This window comes from Asterias amurensis, chromosome 9 (genome assembly GCF_032118995.1).
Source record: "Asterias amurensis chromosome 9, ASM3211899v1".
NCBI lineage: Eukaryota > Metazoa > Echinodermata > Asteroidea > Forcipulatida > Asteriidae > Asterias > Asterias amurensis.
This window is the reverse complement of record NC_092656.1, coordinates 11,974,215-11,999,822: the sequence shown is the minus strand read 5'-3', so window position 1 is coordinate 11,999,822 and position 25,608 is coordinate 11,974,215. Positions and strand designations below refer to the sequence as shown.

Here is a 25,608-nt window from a genome sequence, read left to right as displayed (position 1 = left end):
AGGGTGTCCCACGATGGTCATTATTTTGAAATAAATATAAAAAATAAAATCATAACTAATACATAATGATGGTCATTATTTTGAAATAAATATAAAAAATAAAATCATAATTAATACATAATGCACACGTTTCAGTCAAATTTACTTTCACATTTGAAAAAAAAAATTATAATAAAAAATAGAAAATGAAACATAAATTTTCATAATTTACATTCATAACAGTACATATGAAATAAGTATTAAATGAAAAATGAAATGATTATTATGATATTTAATTTATTGTCTACATCATGTATACACATTACCACCAGTGACCACTATGTACATTATACACGTACGTTTTATGTAGGCCTAATGTTTCAGTTTCTATGTTCATCTGAAAATTCTGACCATTGGGAGTTATGTTTCCTGTTTCCTAAGATATAAAAAATAATTTCAAAAATGTTTCTGTATCTACTGACTTTTTCTAAATCAAATTTCAAAAAAACTACAGAGAAAAAACTTTGCTTCTAAGATATAAAAATAATTTCAAAAATGTTTCTGTATCTACTGACTTTTTCTAAATCAAATTTCAAAAACACTACAGAAAAAAAAACTTTGCTTCAAAATATTGATAGGCAAACCAAGGCCAACTAGAGTTTGTTCCCCATAATTCGAGACACTTTATATTGGTACATTGTACATGTACATCCAATGTTTGTGCAGTAAAACCTTGAAGAATAAGTACAATTTTAATTTTCAGTTCCACATGCAGTAAACTAATTTTCCCCAGGTGCAGAAACTCCAAACCATTCTAATTTCTCTGAATGTATCCAGTATCTTCGCATGAATTAGATTAAAGAACCACTGAAATGTTTTGTATGTACTCAAGGTTTGCAGCATGTGTACATGTATGCACCCAACACAATTCTCTATTGATGCAAGTCAACATTGAGACGACAAACAGAGTGTATTCTAGTCTTTATTGCATTATCAGTAACAGCGGGACTTCTCATAATAAAAAGTTTCCTTGAAAACTCCCTCGTGATTCAGTAGGGAAAAAAACATTGAAGAGGTTGAGTTAATCCATGAATGATCAGACATTGTATCCTTAAGCCAGCTTTACAAAAATGATCTTCAATAGGCTGACCTTCCATGTTGCAACACAGGGGTTCGTTCAGTGTTTGTCAGTTTTCTTAGCACTTTAAAAGCAGTGGACACTATTGGTAATTACTCAAAATAGTTATCATCAAAAAACTTTCTCGGTTACAAGTGATGGGGAGAGGTTGATGGTATAAAACTATGTGAGAAACAGCTCCCTCTGAAGTGCCATACATGTAGTTTTCAAGAAAGAAGTAATTTTCCACGAATTTGATTTCGAGACCTCAAGTTTAGAATTTGAAGTCTCGAAATCAAGCATCAGAAAGCACACAACTTCGTATGACAAGGGTGTTTTTTTCAAGAACAAGGGCAAACTTGACAAGATGGGGAAAAAGAGAAAGTCAGCTGATCAGCTGAAAAGTTGAATGCCTAACATGCAGAGTAGTGCTCCGGATAACATGCCAGCGCTCTACCAATTACAGAAGCCCTATAGTGGGTGTCTTCCTATTTTGTCAATATTATCCTTGTTTAAAAATAACCTGCACTTTACACTAAAAGTTGTTTTACAAATTAATTGAAAAGATGTTTTGTAAACACTAAACAGCATAAACAAAATCAAAAATACTTATTGCACTTGAAAGTTTGTAAAACTAGGATACTGGGCAGGAAATTGACAAAGGAGATCAATCATTGACAAAATATTCTTAACACCAGCAGCTCAGAAAATTGGTATTTAAAGTCACATGTACAAGTATGTACTTTACAAAGTTGACAAAGGTTCAGGAAAATGAAGGCTGAAGGTCCCAGGGCCTAAATTCTGATTTTCGTAGAGCTGCCTCAGAATGCAGAAAACATTCTGAGAGATTTTTGCATAAAATAAGACACCATTCACGCAACATACATGTACATGTACAATGTACTGTGACATTGCATTCGGCCAGTAACCTCAATCTTGTTGGCATTTCTTTTGTTAACTACAGTAAGCTACATGTTATTGCTACATCATGAACGGGGCCCAGAAAAAACAATACTTAACAGCTTTGAGGAGAAACTGAAACATGAGTTACTTTTATGAACAAGGAAACACTTCAGTCCTACCACATATTAGGATGGTTAACATTAAACAATTAAAACAAGTCTGTTTGAAGTATTTACTTACATTTTAAAACATAATGATTTACAGATAGCCACAAGCATGACAAGACCATTAATAATTGAAAAATAATTTTAAGCAGAAAATAGACAACCTCACTTTTATTATGAAGACGAGCTTTCATGAGTGAACTAAAGTTTAATTTGGCTTTCGTGGAATTAAACAGAAATTCATACACAAAATGAGTACTGTAGTCTGACAAGACTGCATGAACCCCACATTTCTTATTCGGAGGATATTTCTTTGGTTCTACATACGTCCAGTTGTACACGACAACATTATAGAAATCAGTCAGTGGATACAAAAACATTTTTTAAGGGGATACCAAGGGGAAATACCAGGGCATAAGAGTCCATGGTGAGCTATGTATAGGTTGGAGAATGCCAAGTTTCCGCCATTTGGATTGCTTTAATCTGGGCACAATTTCATCGAGAAAATCAGAAAATATTGCTTACATTTTGAGCTTTTCAAAAGTGAGCAGGGTACTAGTCTCAAACAGTGCAATACATACATTTAACATGATAGTAGTAACCCTTTTGCAGTGAGCAAAATTGTTTGATCGTGCTTTAGTAAACGTTTGTGCTTCTAAGCACACAAATTTGCACGATTAAAAACAGGATTACTTACCAAATTTCCAAGTGATTTTCAGGATAACCAAACAACAGCTGAAAACCAGTGAGTAACAAGCAAAATGCAAGTGGAAATTTGGTTGGTAATCCTGGTTTAATCAAAAAAGAAATTTCATGCTAAGCAAATTTTTGTGCTTAGCAGCTCTATGAAACCGAACCCAGGTCCTTTGTTTGTAATGCGCAGAGCAGAGCAAGATGCATCTTGTATAGGGCTCAAGTGATATAGTTGATAGGGTGTGCCAAGTGGATCCAACCATTTCCTGATTAAACTCAACTCATCTCAAAAGGTTGTTTTTTTAATTGAAGAGGGATTCCACTTAAATCCTCTAGTCAATACTCAACAAATAAACCACGTAAACCATGTAAATAAACAATGAAGATTACATCAAATGCCACAGTCATGTTTCCTTGAACTCATTAAACAATGGTATCTGTTTTGTTTTTAACAAAAACAAAAGTCAGTTCACGCGAGCCGATTTTGATTTGGCAACATTGGAGTTAAACCCAGAAACTTAATTTCAAATTTCCAGTTGTTTCTTTCGGGGGAAAAAATATTAAACCTTGTGTATTGCTGATTATTCTGAATGGCCCATACAACAGGGGGAGAAAAGTTGTTTTTTACTCTTTTTTGTGGTACAAATTAATCAACTGGTATTCATGGAAGCTTTTCCTGTTTGACTTTCCTTTTTACAAATAGACATTCTTTCAGTTCCGTTTCCCATGCTTAATAAATAAATACCTCATGATGAACACAGCTGTATTCAGTAAGGCAACGGAGCCATTACTTGGAAGCACTGACTACAGTACAGTGTACGTTTTTTGTTGACATTTCCTCATTGTTCAGACGACTTTCACTTTGATCAAATAGGTTATGAATGTTACGCTACGACTTTGAATATTTCAGATTTTGAAATTCTCATGTGGCCAGATCTTGTTTTTTAATTTTAAAATGTGAAGAAACACCTTCTCTGAATGAAGTGGTAAATAAATGCTTCCTGTGTTTTTTTTGTTTTTTTTTAAGAAATAAAACTTGTACATGTATTATATTAGATCCCTTGAACAACCGCCCATCCATACACCATTTCGGGAGTCCACAAATTTGCACAAAATGTGTGTACACATCTGTTTCCACACAAGAAAAAAACACATACAAATTTTAATTAAAGGCAGTGACACTATTGGTAATTACTCAAAATAATTACTAGCATAAAACCTTACTTGGTGACGAGTAATTGGGAGAGGTTGATGGTATAAAACATTGTGAGAAACGGCTACCTCTGAAGTGCCATAGTTTTCGAGAAAGAAGTAAAACGCACACAACGCACACAACGTTGTGTGACAAGGGTATTTTATACATTCATTATTATCTTGCAACTTTGATGACCAATTGAGCTCAAATTTTCACAAGTTTGTTAGTTTAAATGCTTATGTTGAGACACACCAACTGTTGACTATTACCAATAGTGTCCACTGCCTTTAATTACGTAGTTGTTTAAATTCTCAACAAAATCATACACTATGACAAATTCGTCCAAAGTTACTTCTTGGATTACATAAAATTAAAAAAAATTATTTAAGGAAAATAAATCCTCCAAATTGTTTACACATGTACTAATTATTGAGGTCAATTATGCGGTTGTACTTTTAGAAATATGCAGCCAGGTGAAAGACTGCCATTAAATAAGACAAATCCCTTGCTTGCAAACTATGCGCACAAACCTCAAATCAATACTAACAAATAGTAACCTCAGGGCAAACAAATTACTTGTTCTTCTTCAACTGGAAACACAGCGTTACACTGACACCCTCCCACTTAATCACAATTTGTAGGAAAATTAATAGTCTTGATTCAAAGATGTGTTTGTGTAAAATGGCCGTTACCCAACCAGGATTCACATTTTGGGGGAAATCAACAAGACGGCAGGGCTTAAAGGGAAGGTAAACGTTTGGTAATAACTCAAAACAAACATTAGCTTAAAAACTGACTTGGTAACGTGACATTGTAGAGCTGTTGATGGTATAAAACATTGTGGGAAACGGCTCCCTCTGAAGTAGCATAGATTTTGAGAAAGAGGTAATTTCCCACTAAAATATTAAAATAATTTTAGCTAGATCTCTTTTATTCCTCTGAAAGCACACAAATTCGTCCAACAAACTTGTTTTTTCTCTCATCATTTATTTTAACATGGTTTTACAAAGTAGTAATGTTTGAAAATATTATTCAAGAGAGCTTGGACAGTAGAAACAATTGTTGTCTTTTCACACAAGGAAAATTATTGTAAAGTTTGACAACCATGCTACAATTTAGCAAGGGACACTTGCTAAAGTGGTCTCATGTGAAAGGGGCTCTACAGTGTACAATATGTATCTGAAATACATATGTAATTAACAAAGGCCTGACCTTCACCAAAAGGTCTTCATGATCTTGCTTTGCCATTATCTTTCCTCTGATAAGGAACATTGATAATGCACAGGCCAAACTTCTCTGGTGAAAGCTTCAAGATCTACTTTACATTTTCAATCTTCATGTTTTACTTACAGCATGGTTTCTGAAAAGCTCTAAAGCCCGCTTTACGTCAAATTTTCTGGCCATGAGGAAGCGTACCGCTGTCTTCCATGATACTGGTGCCACATTGTGCTCTGCACGAACTCTATTCAGATGATCTAGGAAAAGATGTGTGGCCTAGAGAAAGGGGAAAAACAAATGATAGATAAGATAAGTGATGTGTAAAGCTACCATTGCATTATTTAAGGGTCAACATTCCACGTAAGAAAGGTTTAAAGAATGAACTAACCCCACTAAATAATTCAAATGAGTATGTATGGTGATTACTTTAACCATGATTCTTGTAAACAATTATCATACTGTACATAAATTATACAAAATATTACAACGGTTTTGATTACACCCATGTTAAAAAAATATAAGCACAATTTTGTGCCTTTATTTTGTAACGAGCAAATGCTTTTGTAGTATCAAAAGCACTTGTTCACAGTGACAGTCTCTAAAGCCTACAAATCACCCTCTTAAAAGATCAGGCTCATTTCAAGCAACAACACGAGACAGTACATCGTAAGAAGGAATTAGTTGATATTCATCGCAGCTACCCAGCTGAGCCGAGAGGACAGTTTGCCATACTGCATACCCTCTAAACACAACACAAAGTTAAACAAGACTAGTACATAATGTGCAACCCAAGTACAGTCAAGCGCAACATGAATGTATCACACGTTGGCGTACAGACGCCACTAGTGTCAACCTGTATGAACCATGAATCAAGTCAGTGGGGAACTTCGCTAATCACTTCCCCTCAAGTCACGAATTTCTGTCTGGTCTTCATCAACAAGGCAGGTATACAATGTTCAGCGAAACGGTCCTGATAGACATGATAGAGGCTTTGCCAAAATTGAACCAAATAGACCGAGGCAATGAAAGCAATTTAAGACTAAAATCTTCAATGCCTCACGCCTTTGCAGCAATCCAATAGAGGCTCAGATCTTCTTCAATATTGCCTCTTCTCGAGAAGAAACATCTTTGACCTTTCAACACTTCACAGGTGATTTTCGGCGCTTGCAAGTTGTATAAAGACAGGCTTTTTTCTCTAAGCTGAGGGCATTTCTCGTTTTAAATTAAGGGGCACTGGGGTAATTTGTAGCGGGTTGTCTCCAAGGCTTCGCATACAGCAAATAAATACATTCAATACATCCCGTTTTATCCACTAGAAATGTTTCATTCTCACTAAGAAGTCAACTGTTTTCAATTTTGTCCTTATCTAATTAAAGTCAGCTTTTGAAAATCTAAAAAAAAATTGACAATTGTTCATAACCTTAAGCCAGGTTCACGTACACATCATACATTTGTACATGTACTTCCTGCGAACTTGACGTAAATTTGACGTCACAACTCTGTTTCCGCTGCGAATATTTGCAGGAGTCGAGCACAGCTCAACTGCTGCATATTATTCATGGCAAATTTGTGACGTCAACACTCGCTTCGCATTCGCAGGACGTACATGTAATGTAAGAACCGGGCTTTAACAATGTTTACAGTGAACTCCACTTTGCCCATTGAGTTGTACACATACATGCTAAAGGGGTGCATGAATCAAAATCAACTTACTTTTGTTGTCACATTAATCTTGTACAAGAGCATTTTGGTTTATAATCATAGATTTAAATATATAAGAACTAGAGGGCACACTGGCCTATATACGCGGCACGGCATGCGCGCATGCCGCCATTTTCTAAGTTGACAAAAACAGCATCGCACAGAGTGCGTTTGTGCAGCCATTTTGTAAGTTGACAAAACAGCATCCAATAAACACAAACTCCAACGTGTACTTCATATTCAACGCGCGTGCAGAATGGCGCGCGTGTCTCCTTCCGTTCTGTCGCCTTTGTGAAAGCAGCATCACCAGTGCGCCTTCTAGTTTTTATATAACTCTATGTTTATAATGTACAGTAATGTTCATAGCCAAAAAGATGATATTGATACAACATATTTTCCCAAAAACATACACAATACAAATTACAAGCTACGCGTAGGCCTAAAGACATGTAGGATGTTATGATACACAAAGTTTTTAAAACAAAAAGGTAATGAAATGTAGTGTCACATGGCACAGAAGTGATTGTTGAATGCTTACAGGGGTCGAAATTAAGTGTATTTCCATGGTAGTCAGCAGGGCTAGTGACCAATAATTTTTAGTAGCCCTGATTAGATTTTGGTAGCCCGAAAGACACATTATGTCTCGCGTCACGGCTCAAACTTTACAACACACCAATAACATAGTTCTTTATTGTTTGTGATGATGATTTTTGCATTATTTTTCCACTAGCCCGTCGGGCTATCAAACTGGAAAAATCAGTAGCCCGGCTGTAAATCTGGTAGTCCCGGGCTAGCGGGCTAGTGTCAATTTCGACCCCTGTGCTTAACATTAACAGGGTGAGTGTAAATTCGTAAAATATGCGCATGTATACAAAATGAACTACCCAGAACATGTATCAAGTACTGTGCAGATTCTACGAAGTAAAAATGAACCATGACTGTATAACACACATCATTCCTTAGTTATGGTTGAATGATTACACATCGTAAGCGGGGAGCAAAGTACCCAATCCAGCAATCCACACACAATGCCGATTAAATGCCCGCAACTTACACAGAGATAATCCTCATCCGCTATCCCCAACTCCATATTCTCAAAGAACGGTCCGCCGCCACTCACCGCATCGGCAGCTTGCATCTCCCTCTCTCCCCTGCCATTGGTAACCAAGGCAACTGTTAACATGGTAATGTGTTTTTTAGATCTCATGGCCGTACTACAGTGAGAAGTGCAAGCATTCAATTCTCGCCGGTTTGCAAGGGGGGGGGGACACTTTATAGTCGGTGCGCCACTTAATCACATTCAGTCAGGAATTCCGAGGAGTCACTTGGCAGCAGGCCAACGCCTCAAACACGGATCGTATCTAATAGTCAAGATGCCTCTCTTGCTTCCACATGAAACGGTTTAATCTCAACCTGAGGTCTCTCAGTTACTCACCACACACGGAGTCAGTCGCCATTAGAATGTATACAAACTTGATGTTTGAACTTGAAATATCCAAAGACAATATCACCAGTGACATGAAACGAACTTTAAAAACTGGAGTCCAAAATGATATCTTCTGTATTTTACTACATGTAGGAGTTTTCCCTTCTTCTACACAACATTGTAGCTCATCCACCTGAGCAATGCAACGATGCCAAACATCAACACATCATACTGAGCACATTTATAAACTCAACCATCTCTCCCTTACTTCTAATACACAATGGCCTCTAGCTAGTCTTGTTTTTTCCTCGAATCAAAAATACACGGCTCATTTGGATGTCATTAAATGCATGAACGTCACACTGCAGTAGATTTGAAAGAAGCAGTATTCATCAATGAACATAATGGTCGTACGTAAATGGATTCGTTATTTTATACACCACACAAGATAATGGCTTCCATTATTACGTAAATTATAGGGTTTTCACCTTCAACCAGGATTTGACAGTTTCCGGGAAACTCTTCCTGCTATAGGTCAAAGAATGGACAGTACGAGTAGTTTGGTCCATTGTGGCAATGCTAGAACATAATATTACAGTAGCAAGGGGAAATGGTTCGGTGAGAGACCTTTTACAGGTGGGAATTTCTGTATCCTGTAGTGTTGGTGACATTTAAAAATGCAATCTTTTATAAAAGCAATACACTTTTCTTTTTTTTTAAGCCTGCTACATGTTGTACACGTGTGTAGTACTATAACCATAATTTACACTGCGGCAGTGCCAGAGTAAAATTTTAAATCAGTGAGTTTTTAGATTGAATTGTTTTGTTTTGGGTTTTGGTTTTTTTTTTTTTTTTTTTTTACAGATAATTACAAACTCAGGACTACAAATGTAGGTCTACTAAATGCTTTGTGATTTCTGTAGTTGGCAATTGGCATTACTGTTTATGGGAAATCCAAATAAATTGATTTTTCAAATTAAATTAAAATTTAATATGAAGACCAACTTACAGTCCCAAATCCTTCTCTGTCCAATTGCCAATGTGAAGGATTCGGAAGATGTAGGGCCATACGTTTCAATCTTATCCAAGTCCAGTCAAGTTGGAGTATAACGAGCAAGCCCTAGTGGCCTACAAAGTACACATGTACTAACAGTGTAGGCAGGTACACAATGTACGCGTAGGAGAATAATAATAATAATAACATGCATTTATATAGCGCCTAATACAAGGTTTCTAAACGCTGAACAGGAAGTGTATGACAACAAAAGAAAGACAATTAGAAGTCGATGAAATAGCAGAAACTGAACAGACTAGATGGATTTAAATTTAAGTGTGTTTATGGAGCAGTTTTAAATGAGTCCAGTGTAGATGAGGCACGGATGTGAACGGGAAGATTGTTCCAAAGAGTGGGAGTGGCGATTGAGAAGGATCGGTTTCCATATAGCGAGTGCAAGGGATAGGACCAGAGTTGAATTCCAGGTGGGCGGTAGAAGATGATCGAAGAACACGCGTTGTAGTTTTTCTTTTTGGGAATAAGTAATTCTGAGATATATTTAGGGGCTAGACCATGTTTAACTTTGTAGGCAAGAGTGAGAACTTTAAATTGGATCCTTTGAGACACAGGGAGCCAGTGAAGAAGATTGAGGCAACAGTCACATTGGCCAAGTGCATGGTCCTAGTGATGTCAAGTCAAGAAACTATACACATTGTACAGTGATGTGCACATTATTAATAGACCGTATTGAATAACCCCTTTTTGCTATGCAAGTCACCGTCTTGTACAGGTCAAACCGTATGCGCGTCCAAACGCGTACATCAAAGAACCACGCATCACGCAGCATTCCCGGTTTGATTTCTACGACATAATTGTAGGGTAGATATTTGAACGGTAACGTCATATTCAAGACCCCCCATCATGCAGGAATCTCCCATGCACAAGCTACAGGCAGATTATACGCGCAAAATGCACGCTGATATGCGCACATTTCGGCCGATATGCCCAAAGTATTATTTATTTTTTTACCAAAAACATCAAGGCAAAATGAGAATGCTCCAGATAGCACTGTGCTTTTAAAACAAAGATTAACACATGTACATGGAAAGTAGAAAACATTCCATAGACCTTTTTCTCAATTCAGCGTGCGGCGGCCAAACCTCAAGAAGTTTAATGGTACAGATTACCCCCCAGGCTTGAAAAATCCTAGGAAAAACCCTGCTTTGGATCAAATAGCTACACGTAATATCCATTTAAGTAAAGCCAAATAGGCAGTGTTCAAACTGTTCACACCTTTAAAACTGATTGCAAGTGTTATTCAAATTGTTTTAATTATTAAAACTGTTAAAATTAATCCTTTGACGTGTTCTGAACTTCAACATGCTCATCACAAAGGTGTTCACTGTTCATAGACACAAACACTGTCAAAATCGTTTAATTTACATACATTGTCTGCATTTTTAGGAAACAAATTAATGCAAACAATATTTCATGAAATGAGTTAATATGCTTTTACAATGTAATTTAATGAATGATATAATGTCTTCATTTTGGTCTACGTACCACTAATATTTTACATATTTAACAAAGGCATCACCTCACAACGCGTAAGTTACTCGTGGATTTCCTATCAAATTGATTTGACCTAAACTCACACACTGCCAGATAAGCAACTGCATATTTTACAGCATGTAATGTGCTTCTTTTAACCACATCTTTCTGTTCTTTTCACTATAAATAAATCTTGGGGTCAACTTGAAGTCAATAGGGATTGGGTGAACTAGGGCACATAACCAAAAGTGTGGTTTTCATTGTTAAATGTTATGCATTCATATCCTGACATTTGGCAATCTACATGCTCTAAAGAAAAAAATGAAAAATGAAAAAAAATAATAATCAATTGTTCTGTGGTTTATATTAAGAACAAAAATGCTTACAATTTTCCCCCCTCAAAAAAATTGTTTTCAGTTAAAAAAATGTAGCTTGTAAAAGATTGCATATTTTCTAACATAAACAGGTTGGGCAGCCTCTAGAAGGTTTTAAAACTTAGAAGCGAAATTCATATTGCAAAGACATTAATCGATTGTAAGATGACAACCAAATATGTTTGGTGTTTTTTTTTTTATGTATATTTTTTGGTGTCTGGACACAAATATTGAACTCGACCTAATTGAAGCAGAAAAAATCAAAAGATTGTTTCCCGGCAAAACGTATTAAAAGTACTCTCAGAGTTTCAGCATAAGTTTGAACAATGACAAAGCACCTAGTTGATTATGCAGGGAAAGAAAACAACAAATTATGAATTCCAAGAAACGTTAAGCCAAGTTCATAATTGTTTTGAGAGTAATTCTACGGACGTCATTTGTCAGACCATTATTGTCAACTTAATTACACATTCACGTACACATTGTACATTACGTAAATCATTAAAAGAAAATTCTCAGAATTGGACGTGCCAAATGTACAGTATTGAAGACCTTCAATGTCAATCTACGTGTACAGTCCCAGAACTTTCATTTTAATTACTTTGAATAATGATGTGCAAAAAACAAAAGGAAATTAAGGCTTCCAGGAAACTGAGCTCCAATAAGTTCCATTTTAATGACACTCACTCAACTAATAGCTTTTGTCAGTTGAGTACCATCCATTAATTTTAAACTTAAAAGTTAAAAAACTAAAACTACAAATTCTCTGAAGTAGGCCTACTTAGTCAGTCATATCTGTGTGCAGCAAATTATCTACCATCCGTTGTCCATTGCTTCCTTTCAGGAGTTCTATCTTCATTTTGAATTCAGTGTGCACTTTGTTTTCCTGGAATTCTCGTTCAACGTTTTCCACTGATTTACTTGACAAAAACTAAGTGCATTGAGGCATGACCAAGCTTTGCCAAAACCCTTTTGTGAACCACCAAGGTTACCTTTGGAGAATGTCTGCACACCACTCAGGGTCCATGGCTCATGTGAAAGGTTTGTGTAAAGCACAAAGGGAACACTTTTGCTATGTGGTTAATGTTGCAGGACAAAATTCACAGTGTCTACTTTGGATTTAACTCGAAGTGAAGCACTTTCAATGATTAAAGATATGATTCAAAGGTGCTGGGATAGTGAACATATAATTGCCTACATGTACATTTAATTATAATATTTATAAATATTGAAGGATCCATATGACCCTCTAGCGAAGTAGCTTTTCATCAATGATCAGAAATGGGTGGCTTAAAGTAACTGGACACTATTGGTAATTGTCAAAGACTAGTCTTCACAGTTGGTGTACATGTATCTCAACATATGCATTTATAAAATAACCACCCTGTGAAAATTTAAGCTCAATCGGTCGTTGAAGTTGCGAAATAATAATGAAAGAAAAAAACACCTTGTCACACAAAGTTGTGTGCTTTCAGATGCCTGATGTTTAGAGACCTCAAATTCTAAATCTTATGTCTCAACCATGTCAACATCAAATTCGTGGAATATTACCGGTACTTCTTTCTCTAAAACTATGTTACTTCAGAGGGAGCCGTTTCTCACAATGTTTAATATTACATGTTTCAACAACTCCCCATTACTGGTCACCAAGTAAGGTTTTATGCTAATAACTATTTTGAGTAATATACAAATAGTGTCCAGTGCCTTTAAGGGGTGATTTGGGCTCAACAGAACTTGTAAAAGCTGAAAATTTCAGCTACAAGTTACATTTAATGTCAAACTTCAGCACCATTCTTACCAATAGTGTCCAGTGTCTTTAAGTTTACAATATAATATAACAATATAACCACCCTTCTGAAAACCCGGACATTTTGTTGAATCGGTTTCCTCTGTGTGGTTTCAGTCTCACACCGAAATGTTTAGTTTCTGTTTTCAAATGCATGACTCCATATTATTTTAAAGTTTTATATTCAAGTCAAGCCTGATGGGTTTAATAAATCCAGCACTGTGCATAGTAGCCAGTTGATTACACAACTCTGTTCCATTCTGACACACCTACATTGTGTACATGTACACCTATGTACTGTAGATGTTGTGACACCCGGGTGAATTTTCCTATTCTTAACCCTAACCCTAACCCATTTTAGCCTGTAAATCACAAGCAGGTTGTCCAACATACGATGGGTTTGTCAAACATACGAAGGGGTGTCAGATAATAAACCTGTCACCAGACAGCAAAATCTGTACTAAAGTCACTGAATCTTCTTCCATGGCCAGTCACACTGCAGCAATAACGAAAACGATAATGATCACGAAGCAAAGAAATGTTGAATTGCTACGCGCAAAATATGCGCGTGCGTATCAACCAATCGAGGGCGAGCATTTTGAATAGGAGAGTAAATCTATTTTATTATCGAGGCCAGTGTGACCGGGCCGAACCCTAACCCAGCCTGATTGTAGCCTGTATCTCAAGGGGGTGTCGGAACATGCGTATCTAGCATGTCTAGGGGTGTCAGAATATTAGAGCAGTCACCAGCAAGCCAGACTCATGTGATAATAGTACGACTGATTCTTCTTCCTTGGATGATGTGCTGCTTCATAGATGAAATATTAACAAACTTGCATTGAACGCATAGTTTTCATTCAGGCCCTGTGATTATAGTACTACCATGGAGCCAAACCTTCATACAAAAAGTTGTACACAATACTCATCTTGCAACTTTGAAAATAGTCAGAAATATTAGACAAATCACCTTTGCATTGAACATTGATTACTACAACAAGCATCTTCATAAATATGTTTAAATTTTGAACGAGAGTTGCCCTCTACTACTCAAGTCAATGTTTCAGATAGTATGCATGCATTTGATTTTCATTAACAAACACAGATGAAGACAACAGTATGTCAGAAATAAACTAATTTGCTGCCTTGAACAAGATGGAGCACAAATAAAATCCTGTTGGTGTACGCATGACATAAGTCTAACTAATAAGGGTGATTGATTCTTGAGTAGTCAAAAACACGAACAGAAAAATAGTAAGTTTAAATTCACAAAAAAATTCCCTAACTTGATTTGAAATTTAAACTTAAATTACATGAATGTTCACATAAAGTGACATACTGGTTGGTTATTTAATATCGAGACAATAACATCATAGTCTTTGTATAATTTATTGTGTATTTTTACAGGTTTGTTTTGTTAAAAAAAAAGGAGGATGAGCATGAAATTCACTTGGAATGGAAAACGTCAATTTATTTTTGCACTGAATCTTGTTCATTTGGTGTGTTTTTTTTTTGTCAATCACCATCCTTGTTTTTTCTTTTAAATCATGTATTGCATGCCGAAACATAAACATTGCAGGCAATAAAATAACATATTGATCTTAATTTGTGATTTAATGGCGGTCTGAATCGCCATGTATTCCATTATGACTGTAAAGTTGTAACTCTACTCGCGATCGCAGTTTACCACACACGACCCTAAACTGACCACAGCACACCGCCTACAGTTTCGCACAGTACACGGTGCACACAGCACACGGAACTCGCCCTACATCTAGCCTTCACGAACCACGGCCGAAACACCGTACTAAATATTAGAACAATGCCCTTATTTCAATAATAACACGTTACCGAAAGCCCTCATATCAGCTATATTATATCAAATATGTCAAATTATAACTCAAATGTAAAAAAATACATTGGAAATGTCGTGAAATCGCGGAAATGTTACTTACTTTTTCCTCGTCTGCCTTGAGGACGGCCGCCATGTTGCGACCCGTATGACAGTCTCTGCGCACGCGCATTAATCTTGAATAGAAAAGAAGTGTCGGGGAATTTTTTTATAATTCCGAGAAAGAGAACAGTAATTGTTGGTGATGAGTTGTCACTACCTTCCTGAAACTATTGGGCGGATAAACTGGTAGCTGAATACTTCTTTCTGTTTGTGGTGCTTTTGAGGCGTGTTTTTTCTACGTGGGTCATTTACCGCAAAGGTCCCACGTACCATTGATGGAGGGGGGCCTCCCCCACGCGTACCTAAAGCTCAACCCCTAATTAGGAACTTTAAATTTGTAATCACACATTGCGTATTCAAATTATTCAAAAAAGAAAGATTTTCAGATTTAAAATGTTCTTACTAGGTGATGGGGTATGAAAGCATAAACTCATTTATGTTAATTGTGTTTTATTTTTTCATGTTTTTTTAACAGCAATTAAAACGTATCACTCCCCCCCCCCCCCCCCCCCCCCCCCCACTCACTCTCCCACAATTCGTGTCAAGATGACCAAACCCATGATGACAACTTTATTGTCCTGGGAGCATTGATCGTACCAGTGTCCCAATATTTGTTTTTATCACATATTAACTAACATACTAGTTCTTTGAAAATAATTAATTTCCCAATACACATGCCTCATAACCACTCAGGGAGCCGCCCTCCTGCCCCAAAGAGTAAAAAGTCCGGCATCTTTTGTCGAATCATGTAGGGATCGAAGTACCAGCCGAAAGTTGAAAACTGTCAATAGAGGGCGGAGTTCAGTTACCGTATTCCACTACTTCTGCCCAGCGTTCAACGATGACGCTTACCCCACTTCAAAGCTTTAATTGCTGTAATTATTGCATAACAAACGCCATCAAGGTCTATTATATCAAGCAGTCCGCAGAACAAAGAGCTATATTGTTACATTTGTAACAAATTAATTTTAATAAAAATAATAATTATAGGCCCTATTTAATAAAAAAACAAAACAATAATGGCTCGACAGCTCAAGGGGGGTTAATCAGGAGGGGCGGGGAATTTTCTAAAATGGAGGCCAAACTGGTCATGTGACGTCGTGAAAAGTCATCATCACCCATTAACGGAGGTTAATTTGAATCACTGCTCCTTGATTTGAGCTAACGGATTTTCTCAAAGAATGTTTTTTTATTGTGATTTGGAGTGGACGTCCCACCCATGCCGAGTGTGTTATCACTTTGAAAACATCAGTCAAATTGTGTACCAAAGATAAGCCACACGTTAAAAAAACTGACTTGTTTTAAAATTCCAAAATATTGCTAACTAAAGACATTATTTTTGACGTTTAGAAAAAACAAGTTATTACAATTTTTGTAATTTGCCAAGACTTGTTAAAACTAGTTCTATTCTATAAACAAAAACGTTTTATTTACCAACGAACGTAGTATACATTTTGTTTCTGAACTACCAATGTGTTCGTGAAAGACTTGAACACCAAACTGAGTGCCCCCCCCCCCCCCCCCACACGGCGAACTGTGAACAGCGCCCTATTTTGAAATTAATTATTATTCCCCGGACAGTCTCCTGCGGTCAGCTTGACGCCCGTGTCGCATGCAATTATGTCCTCTATGCGATACTATCCGGAGGACACTGATTGCTACGCATTATCGCTAATGCTATGCAATAATGTCCGCAGGACGGGTTTGTATATGCAATCGTGTCCGCCCGGACGCTGCTGCACAATGCAGTTGAGTCCACCCGGACACATTTGCATATGCAGTTGTGTCCGCCCTGTGCAAAACCGTCCGTGCAGTAAATTAAACGCCCTTGGTCGACGGAACACGTTCCCAATTTTGATTTTGCAAGCTAAGCGCATGTCATGAATGGTTTGGCGGTTGGTTATTCGCTGCATGCAATCATCCATGCTGCATTATGTGCTCAGTGCATGCACGCTCGCTTACGCGCGCACATACATGTACAGTCCTTTAGATGTCCACCACACGGTTTTTGCATAGCCCCGGACACGATTGCATAATATGCAAAAGTGTCCGGAGCGGACAGTATTGCATGACGGACACAATTGCATCCGACACCGGCATTTTAGGACAATAAAATTTGACTTCAGAAAAAATGGCAAGCAATGAGTAGAGTAGGCCTACATACACTTTCCGTTCAAGAAACGGTTTAATATAGATTAATCATGGTATTCTAGCAATTAATGTTTATTGTCAAAAGGTTTAATAAGGCCCACCTTTGTCCAAAATAATTAACCACACAAAACAAAATTTTAAGTTAAACATGAACAAAATAATGTTTAAAATCTGTTTAAAATACATAAGTTGTTGCTACAGCATTGTCAAAGCTGATAAAAACTTTGTTCACGTTTTGTTTTGTTTTGTTTTTACGAATTTTTGAATTATGGGTAGAGTACCCAAATCAATAATCATAATAAACTACTCGTCCATGAAATTTTGCCAATTTCTTTCAATGCGGGTGTGTCGTTGCTCTCTCTCTCTCTTTCCACAGTCAACCACCAATTTAGATTGTAGCATTAAAATAAGACTGACCCGTCACCACCTTCGACGATCCCGAGTGGCCACCTAAAACTTAGCAGTTGTTGCGTGTCGATCGTGACCGTGCCGGGTTCGTGGCCCTCGCGTTTCAGGTCGCATGAGTGTGGGTTTGGGGTCCCGGTCTCCGGCACTTTGTGCGTCTTTGAGCACGAGGCCTATTCACTTATTAGATCCTTGTATTTGTTTCACAGCCAGGATTATATAATAATAAAATAGTTATGTAACTTTGTTGTAATGTCTTGTGGAGGGTCGTTTAACAAAAATGCTGCGTCACATCCATTGTAAAAATTAAAAATTAATTGGCGTTATTGTCCTTATAGCCTTTTAATGATTGTTACGCAACTGTGTAGCTTGAGCGGGTACGGCAGACCATAGCATGGAGCCCATCTATTAGTCACGGGATCAAAACACTCCATTGTGTCCGTCAAGCTATTCGGCTGATCCTCTCCACCAGTGACGTACAACTTGTCATCACATACGGCAGCAGAACACAGCGCCCTCGTGCGTCGCATACTGGTCACCTGGCTCCACGAGTCTTTCAGCGGATCGTAGCGATGCACGATCTGTGAGAGGCAGCCGACGATGTAGATCTTGTCGCCCATCACCGTGGCTGCGATGCCTGAGAGGGCGTGAGGCATCGGTGCTCTGGGGAACCACTCGTTGGTTTCCGGGTCGTAACATCGGACCCGGTCGGTAGCGATCTCGTTGGAGAGCGCACCGCCGAAGACGTAGATCCGTCCGCCGTAGGTGGCTGCGGCAGGCGAGCTCACTGCATCCGGGAGGGGTGTAACCTGTACATGAAAAAGAAGAACATTGAACATTGGATCATAACTAAGTAAACTAACACGGCAGGTTCAGTGATCACTCGTTAAAGGAACACGTTGCCTTGGATCGGTCGAGTTGGTCTTTGAAAAGCGTTTGTTATAAAATATATATAGGTAGAAAGATGCTGTAAAAGTAGAATACAATGATCCACACAAACATGCCTCGAAATTGTACGGTTTTCCTTTTACCTTGTCTACTAACACAGTCGGCCATTTATGGGAGTCAAATTTTTGACTCCCATAAATGGCGGACCGTGTTAGTTCGCACAGTAAAAGGAAAACCACGCAATTTCGAGGCAAACTTGTGTGGATCATTGTATTCTACTTTTAAAAGATCTTTCCAACCATATGCATTTTATAACAAACGGTTACAAACGCTTTTTTATAGACCAACTCGTCCGATCCAAGGCAACGTGTTCCTTTAAATAAAACTAGTTCAGCAACAGTGTCGTGTCGAAAATCAAAATTTTGACAAGACATTCTCCTCTAACATCGAAATAAAAATTATGCTCTTAAGTGTTGCGTGTATACAGTGTTGTAAAAACCAAGTGTCACTTTTGTTTAACGTTTTAAGATAGCTTAGATGCAAACTCGAGTACCAACCGTTTCCCACTGTTTGGTTCTAGTGTTGAATCTATCCACCCTTGCCAGTCTGACAGACCCATCGTAACCTCCAATGAGGTAGACAAAGCCTCCTTGTACCGCAGAGCATCTCCTCTGCCGAGACCCAGCATCAATCTCCGAGGTTGAGACGACGTCCCACCGGCCGCTCGTCGTTCTGAACGCCGACACATCACCCCTAAACCCCGTCACGTAAATGTCGTTGTCCACCTCGTCGACCCCGCTCACGGAATCGGCAGAAGAAGGCAGCTGCGCAAGAGTGCCCCATTTGCGGTCGGCAGGGTCGTAATATTTGAGTTCTCTGAGTTTGATGTTAGCGGGTCCAACCCCGCCGACCACAACGATCACTTTACGGGAGCGGGTGCGACGACGTCGGCCTGGCTTACGAGATACGAATATTTCGCTTCCTCCGTACGATGAACTCAGTAGTTTGTTGGTATCAACGAGCGACGATATCAGCTCGTTCTTCACCACTTTCTCCGTGAGGTATTTTCTCGGCAAAAGATGGGTACGGAGATGGGTCAACAAAACGTGTAGTTGCTGTTTCCGTTCCTGCAAGTCGACTAAAACCCAGTTTAGTATGGTCTCACACACATCCGTCTCTGAATCTACTACAAGTTCGTCACTTGAAAAATACTTCACCAACATCTCCGGGGACTGCTCGAGAATCTCTCCGTGTGAACACACTCGGGGGAAATTCTGCAGTGCGAAAGACCATGCCTTCTGCGAGAGCTCTGTGCATGAATGTTGCTCGGCCAAAAGGTGTATCCCTAAGCAGTTTGAAGCATGGATCTGCGTTTCGAGAAAATTCTGACAGGCGAGGCGCACTAGTGTAAGTTGAAGTAGATCCGCTGCGCCCAGGAGTCCCTGTACGTTGTCTGCAGTTATGGTAACTCTCGATGTGTACACATAGTCTAAGATCAACTCCATACTGGTTGCCGAGACTCCTTTGATCTCAACAATGTCTTCTCTCCGCTCCTTCATGTCATTTGAGAACATGCTCTTGAAGTAAGCACTGGACGCAGTGAGGATGTTCCGGTGACAGTGGAAATCCTCTCCGTCCACTCGCAAGATGACGTCCGTAAATTGTCGGTCTTTTCTAAGGGTTTGCAGGGAGCTCAAGAGCATCTCAGGATGTGAAGCATGGTGTAGCTCCACACTGCTGTCAGCTAAGGTTTCGGCAGTCGTTGATCGCATGATGATTTCAAGCTATGAACTCATAACCCAAAAGCAAGTTGTTTTTGAAGGCGATGAGCCTGATGAAGGTTCCGGTTGCCTACCACTGCCAGTGCAGACGGAAGTCGTCGTCACATCAATGAGTTTGAATGGTGCTATTAACATGTAGGCCCAGTGTCACGGAAAACTGAAATACAATGAAACACCAATTATCGTTAGTTCAATTTCAATCTGTGTCCACTCGGTGACATAAACACAATCAAACGGGAATTATGAGACCATGAACGAGTTGTAGCAAGCACCTGTGATTATTTGTTTACTGCAAACCTTGTTTCTAAAATATTATGAACAACTGATGATAAACTTTATACATGTTTAGCGTACACTCTGGGAATGAGACAATGTTTTGGACATCCAAACGCTTACCTGCAGCGCATTCTCTCGACCCTCGCGGGTGGCAATGGAATTGTGATATCTCGAAACCAAGACCTAACTATGGGTGAACTACAAAATAATAATGCCGAATACAAAACTGACAACAATACCCTATTCAAAGAGAGAGCATTATTTAACTTGTGTTGACATATGATCACATGTGAAGTTGTATTCCGACTCGCAATTTTGAGCAGTCGTATTCGGCAAATGTGTGTATATGTTTTTATAGCCCTTGATTGTTGGCTGGTCTAAGTTTTCACTTCAAGGTCTTCATCACAAAAAGCCGACGCGACGGGTCAAAACTTAAAGGGACACAATTTCTTGGATCGGGAACAGTAGTCTATGGAAAGCATTGGTTAGAAAGATGTATAGATGTAGATAATTACACATACAAAAATGCCTCGAAATTGCGTGGTTTTCTTTTTATTTTGCGAACTAACACGGTCGGCCATTCCTAGTTCGCAAAATAAAAGGAAAACCACGCAACTTCAAAGCATAATATTATTTTTGTGTGAATAATTATATTCCACTTTACGTCTTCCAAACCGTATGGATTTTATATCAAACGGTTTTCAAACGCTTTTCATAGACCAACTCGACCGATCTAAGGCAACATGTCCTATAACAGAGGCACTGTGTGCTTTAAAAAATGCTAAAAGGACGACCTGTTGTACGCCCAAGTGTGTTTACCTGTAAGTTTCAATATTTCAAGGATTCTTTGCAAGTGTATTATTCAAAGGAGTCGGCATATATTGACATAGCTCAATTGCATCGCCGATATAGGGCCTATATTAATTTTGCTTACAATTGACTCAATACGTGTTACGGATGAACAAAGGCTTTGTAAGTTACATCAACGGTAAACACTATATGAATAATTCTATCATGACGTCATACACAATACGATCGACAAGGCAAACACTACTCAAGCTTTCCCATCGCCAATTGGAATGTGGTATCTTTTAAACGTGATCGAAACCTACGGTGTAGACGAATGGATTTCCTGTGCCAGTTTTAACAGTTATTTCTATCTTAAAGGCAGTGTACACGTTTGGTAGTTAATATTGTCAAAAGACCAGTGTTCTCACTTGGTGTATCCCATCATGAGCATAAAATAACAAGCCTGTGAATATTTGGGCTCAATAGGTCATCGAAGTTGCGAGAAAATGATGAAAGAAAAAGCACCCTTTTTGGACGAATTTGTGTGTGTGTTTCAGATAGGAATAAAAGACTTCTAGCTAGAAGTCTTTTATTATTTTAGTAAGAAATTACCTCGTTCTCAAAAACTACATTACTTCAGAGGGAGTCGTTTCCCACAATGAGAACTATCAACATCAGCTCTCCACTATTATGTCAAAGACCAGTATTCTCACTTGGTGTATCCCAATGCATAAACTAAGAAATCTGTAAACGGTCATCGAAGTTGCAAGAGAATAATGAGGGAAAGACACCCTTGTGGTTGCTTCACAAAACGTGTACGTGCTTTCGATGCATGATAAAAGGCATTAGCTGAAGTCTTCAGCATTGTTTGAGTTGAGTGAGAAATTACCTCTGTCTCAAGAATGTAACTTTATAGATAGCCGTTTCTCACAATGTTTTATACTATCAACAACTCTCCATTGCTCCTTTAATACATTGCTTCAAACAGTGTGTGCTTTAAAATGCCTAAAATGGGCTTCTGGGGCCCGGTTTCTTTTAATTGAGTGAGAATTTACCTGCTATACTTCAAAGGGAGCCGTTATTAGCAATAGTGTCCAATGCCTTTACAAATCTTGTCATTAAATCGGTCAAACTCTATCTGACAATTTTTTTTTATTTCTCAAACGTCTGGTATGTGATAACGAATAACGACACGGCATAAACCGAGGGTTCCTCTTTCAGCATTTTTGTTATGATGTGGTTTCGTAAATCTACACGGGAAAAGAGGTGTTTAGCCATAAAATTATTTGGGGGTTCGATTTTACGATTGAAGAAACTTCAAAGTCTTTGTGAGTCAGGGTTAGGGGACATGCTCTGATGACCTAACCACAGGCGGGCCTGTGAATAACGCGTTGTTACTCCATCAGCGCGTGTATAGCCAACTTATTTATTATGGAAGTTTAATTCATAGGCAATTATTTTAACCGTGTTTCCATAGTTGTGTAGCATGCCCACTTTTGCCACAATAACTCGAAATGGTGGTGGGTCAAACCTCTACTATTATACCCAGATTATGCTGGACGAATTTCAACCATAACATACTGCGAATTCCAAAATAATTTTGTCAAGTGGTTCTGTTTTTAAGCCCGGTTCATATCTTCCTTCGAATGCAATACAAATGTTGACGTCGCATGACTAATATCGCAGCAATAATGTTCTTTTGCAGGAGTTGGGGAAAAAATGTCAACCTGAATTTGTCGGTGCAAGGTTAGGGTTAGGGTTTCGCTACTTTTATTTTATTCCATTCTGACGCAATTATGGGAACATTGTGAGAACAAATCGAACCGAGACAAATTTGTATACGATAACGATAACTTGAGACTGTTTCTTGTATCTCGGATTTATATTACCGCTTGTGTAGGTTTCTCGCGACCAATTTCACAAAGTTCTTGTCCAATTTAATTCCAGTTCATTCAATTTAGATTGAAATAAGAAAATAATATGCAGATTGTCATGCAGGTCATGTAACAATCAAAAAGAAGCATTAAAGGCAGTGGACACTATTGGCAATTACTCTAAATAATGATTAACATAAAAGCTTACTTGGTAACGAGTAATGGGGAGATGTGGTGATATAAAACATTGTCAGAAACGGCTCCCTCTGAAGTAACGTAGTTTTCGAGAAATAAGTATTTTCCACGAATTTAATTGATTTCGAGACCTCAGAATTATAATTTGAGGTATCGAAATCAAGCATCTGAAAGCACACAACTTCGTGTGACCAGGGTGTTTTTTCTTTCATTATTACCTCGAATCGTGACTTCGACGACCAATATTGAGCTCAAATTTTCACAGGTTTGTTATTTTTGTGCACATGTTGAGATACACAAAGTGAACAGACTCCTGGTCTTTGAAAATTACCAATAGTGTCCAGTGTCTTTAAATTTCACTGACCAGCCATTGTATTAGCTCAACTTGCATTCGGATTGATAAAAGTATTTGAAGTCAGTCCAAATCTACAACCTGTCACAGTGATCACGTGCACAATCTTTTAAAGTCGCAAGTTGTTTTCATTTCTAGTTCTGGTTCGTTGTTGTTTGAAATAGGACAACCAAAATCCACATAATAACACAACAAACGCCAGAGGGCTAACAATTGCCAATCGATCATTTCAATTGACACAATTATTTTTTGTTTGGAAAGGTTGTCGTGTGTCGTCTGCTAGGCTATCCATTATTCATAACTTTCAATTGAATTCAACTGTTTATAGACTGGGAACCTGTTCATGGAAAATATAATACGACTCTTATAGAAAGGGTTTGAGACTGCATCGGTTTGAATGAAATTTTAATGAACTGCGTTTCTACACACTCCATTAGGCATAGTTTTCTGAGCCGCGGTTTTTATTGGCAATTTTTTTTAGAAATAATATTATGAAGGGATTTCGAGCCAATGGTACTACTATAAATCATAGAGTTATTTTATTCCAACTCTTGATACATGTTTGCTGTTGATGTGAAAGTGTTTAAGACCACATCAGAGCTTTCTATTATTGGATAGTAGACTCCATGGTTACCTTTTTAATGACTGACTGAGTTTATAACCCACCAGTAGATTCAACAGAATTGTAATTTCCCAGCCATAAGCATTGCTGTATATGCAAATATCTTTACAATGGTTAATTCATGCATTGTTTTGTTTAATATTTAGCCTAGCCATTTGATGATAATTATAATAATGTGCAATAGACATTAAAAGCATTATTATAATGACGTAGTTTAATTATAATAAAAACTATCATCCAGCACTGTTGATACGCATTGCCATAGTGATAATGCGGATCAGTTGAAATACTCATTATATTTTTAAACAAAATATGAACAGGTGGAAAACAATATTATTACTTGATACGCGAGCCTACGTATCACGTCGCTGTGCAACCACCCCCCCCCCCTCAACAGCATGTGTTTGACTACAAACAACAACCATTGGGTTAATATTGAACTCTTAATAATTATTGCCATGTCACGAATTACCTTAATAACATTAACTACCTACCTCAAGTTTAAAGCGATAAGTTAAAGGCAATTAGTTCTCTCTCAATCTCCCACTCCCAGTATTGTCAGCAAGAGGATGATACAAAATCAACATCAGCAGAGCGAATGGCATCCTCTAAAAAAAATGTGCACAAAACACTCCTCACAAAATGCTTGTAAATAATTCAGACAAAATACCATGGTTAGTATACCTTCACCCACAGCTGTGCGAACACATGTAGGTCTGTTGTGCATGCATCTAAAAAGTGCCTCATGAAAGTAGAACGTCGGGTGCCGTTTGATTTGAATTGTTGTTTATCGGTTTATGGCTGAGAGCGGCCATTGTTGGTATTTCATTGTCATTGTTCATACGGCCGTTCAGGTTGTTTGGAGTGGCAGGCTGTAGCCGTCTGGATTGCTGAGGACACGCCCACGGGCCCAGTGCACTGAGACGTGACTAAACAACAGTAGGCTTGGAAAAGGGGAATAATAATAACAATTCTCAACAATTTAGAAAGGGGGTGGATTTAATTTCTGGTATATAACCCCCTTTTATCTTATTTTTTTATTTTTTTATTTTATTTATTTATTATTTTTTTGAGGAAATTAATTGAGGGGGGGGGGGGGGGTGCAGATCACTCATTATTTCTGTTCAATAGTGAAACACCATCATTACCTTTGTTGAATCTGAGTTTGAAGTTGACCGAAATTTATCTTCTTGTTTTTTTTTTATTTTGACTTAATAGAGCTT

General features: G+C 38.1%; 2 protein-coding genes across 3 annotated transcripts in view; both read right to left on the bottom strand.

Moving 5' to 3' along the window:
- The window catches only part of LOC139942213 (tyrosine-protein phosphatase non-receptor type 9-like), a 42,315-nt gene extending 27,169 nt beyond the window's left edge, over positions 1-15,146 (bottom strand). The window contains exons 1-2 of one of the 2 annotated variants that reach the window (XM_071938992.1): positions 15,054-15,146; positions 5,402-5,545 (exon numbers count right to left, since the gene is read on the bottom strand). In XM_071938992.1, coding sequence (XP_071795093.1) covers positions 5,402-5,545; positions 15,054-15,122 — 213 coding nt within the window. In that variant the 5' untranslated portion in view covers positions 15,123-15,146. Of the gene's footprint in view, positions 1-5,401; positions 5,546-8,024; positions 8,777-15,053 lie in introns of those variants that run through there. The other variant, XM_071938991.1, reaches the window with a different exon arrangement.
- Positions 15,147-16,629: 1,483 nt separating this feature from the next.
- Positions 16,630-25,175, bottom strand: LOC139941606 (kelch-like protein 24). The gene is made up of 3 exons (XM_071938185.1): positions 24,880-25,175; positions 19,054-20,434; positions 16,630-18,417 (listed from the first exon to the last, which is right to left on the bottom strand). Exons 2-3 carry the CDS (start codon positions 20,266-20,268, stop codon positions 17,941-17,943), a joined length of 1,692 nt encoding a protein of 563 aa, XP_071794286.1. The 5' UTR covers positions 20,269-20,434; positions 24,880-25,175; the 3' UTR covers positions 16,630-17,940.
- Between the last annotated feature and the right edge of the window lie 433 nt (positions 25,176-25,608).

Bases quoted from the DNA above. Each gene is read 5' to 3' on its own strand.
- LOC139941606 (XM_071938185.1), bottom strand. From the start codon at position 20,268: ATGCGATCAACGACTGCCGAAACCTTAGCTGACAGCAGTGTGGAGCTA. The intron at 18,418-19,053 runs GTTGGTACTCGA...TTTCATGTACAG, and splicing joins GAACCAAACAGTGGGAAACG to GTTACACCCCTCCCGGATGC.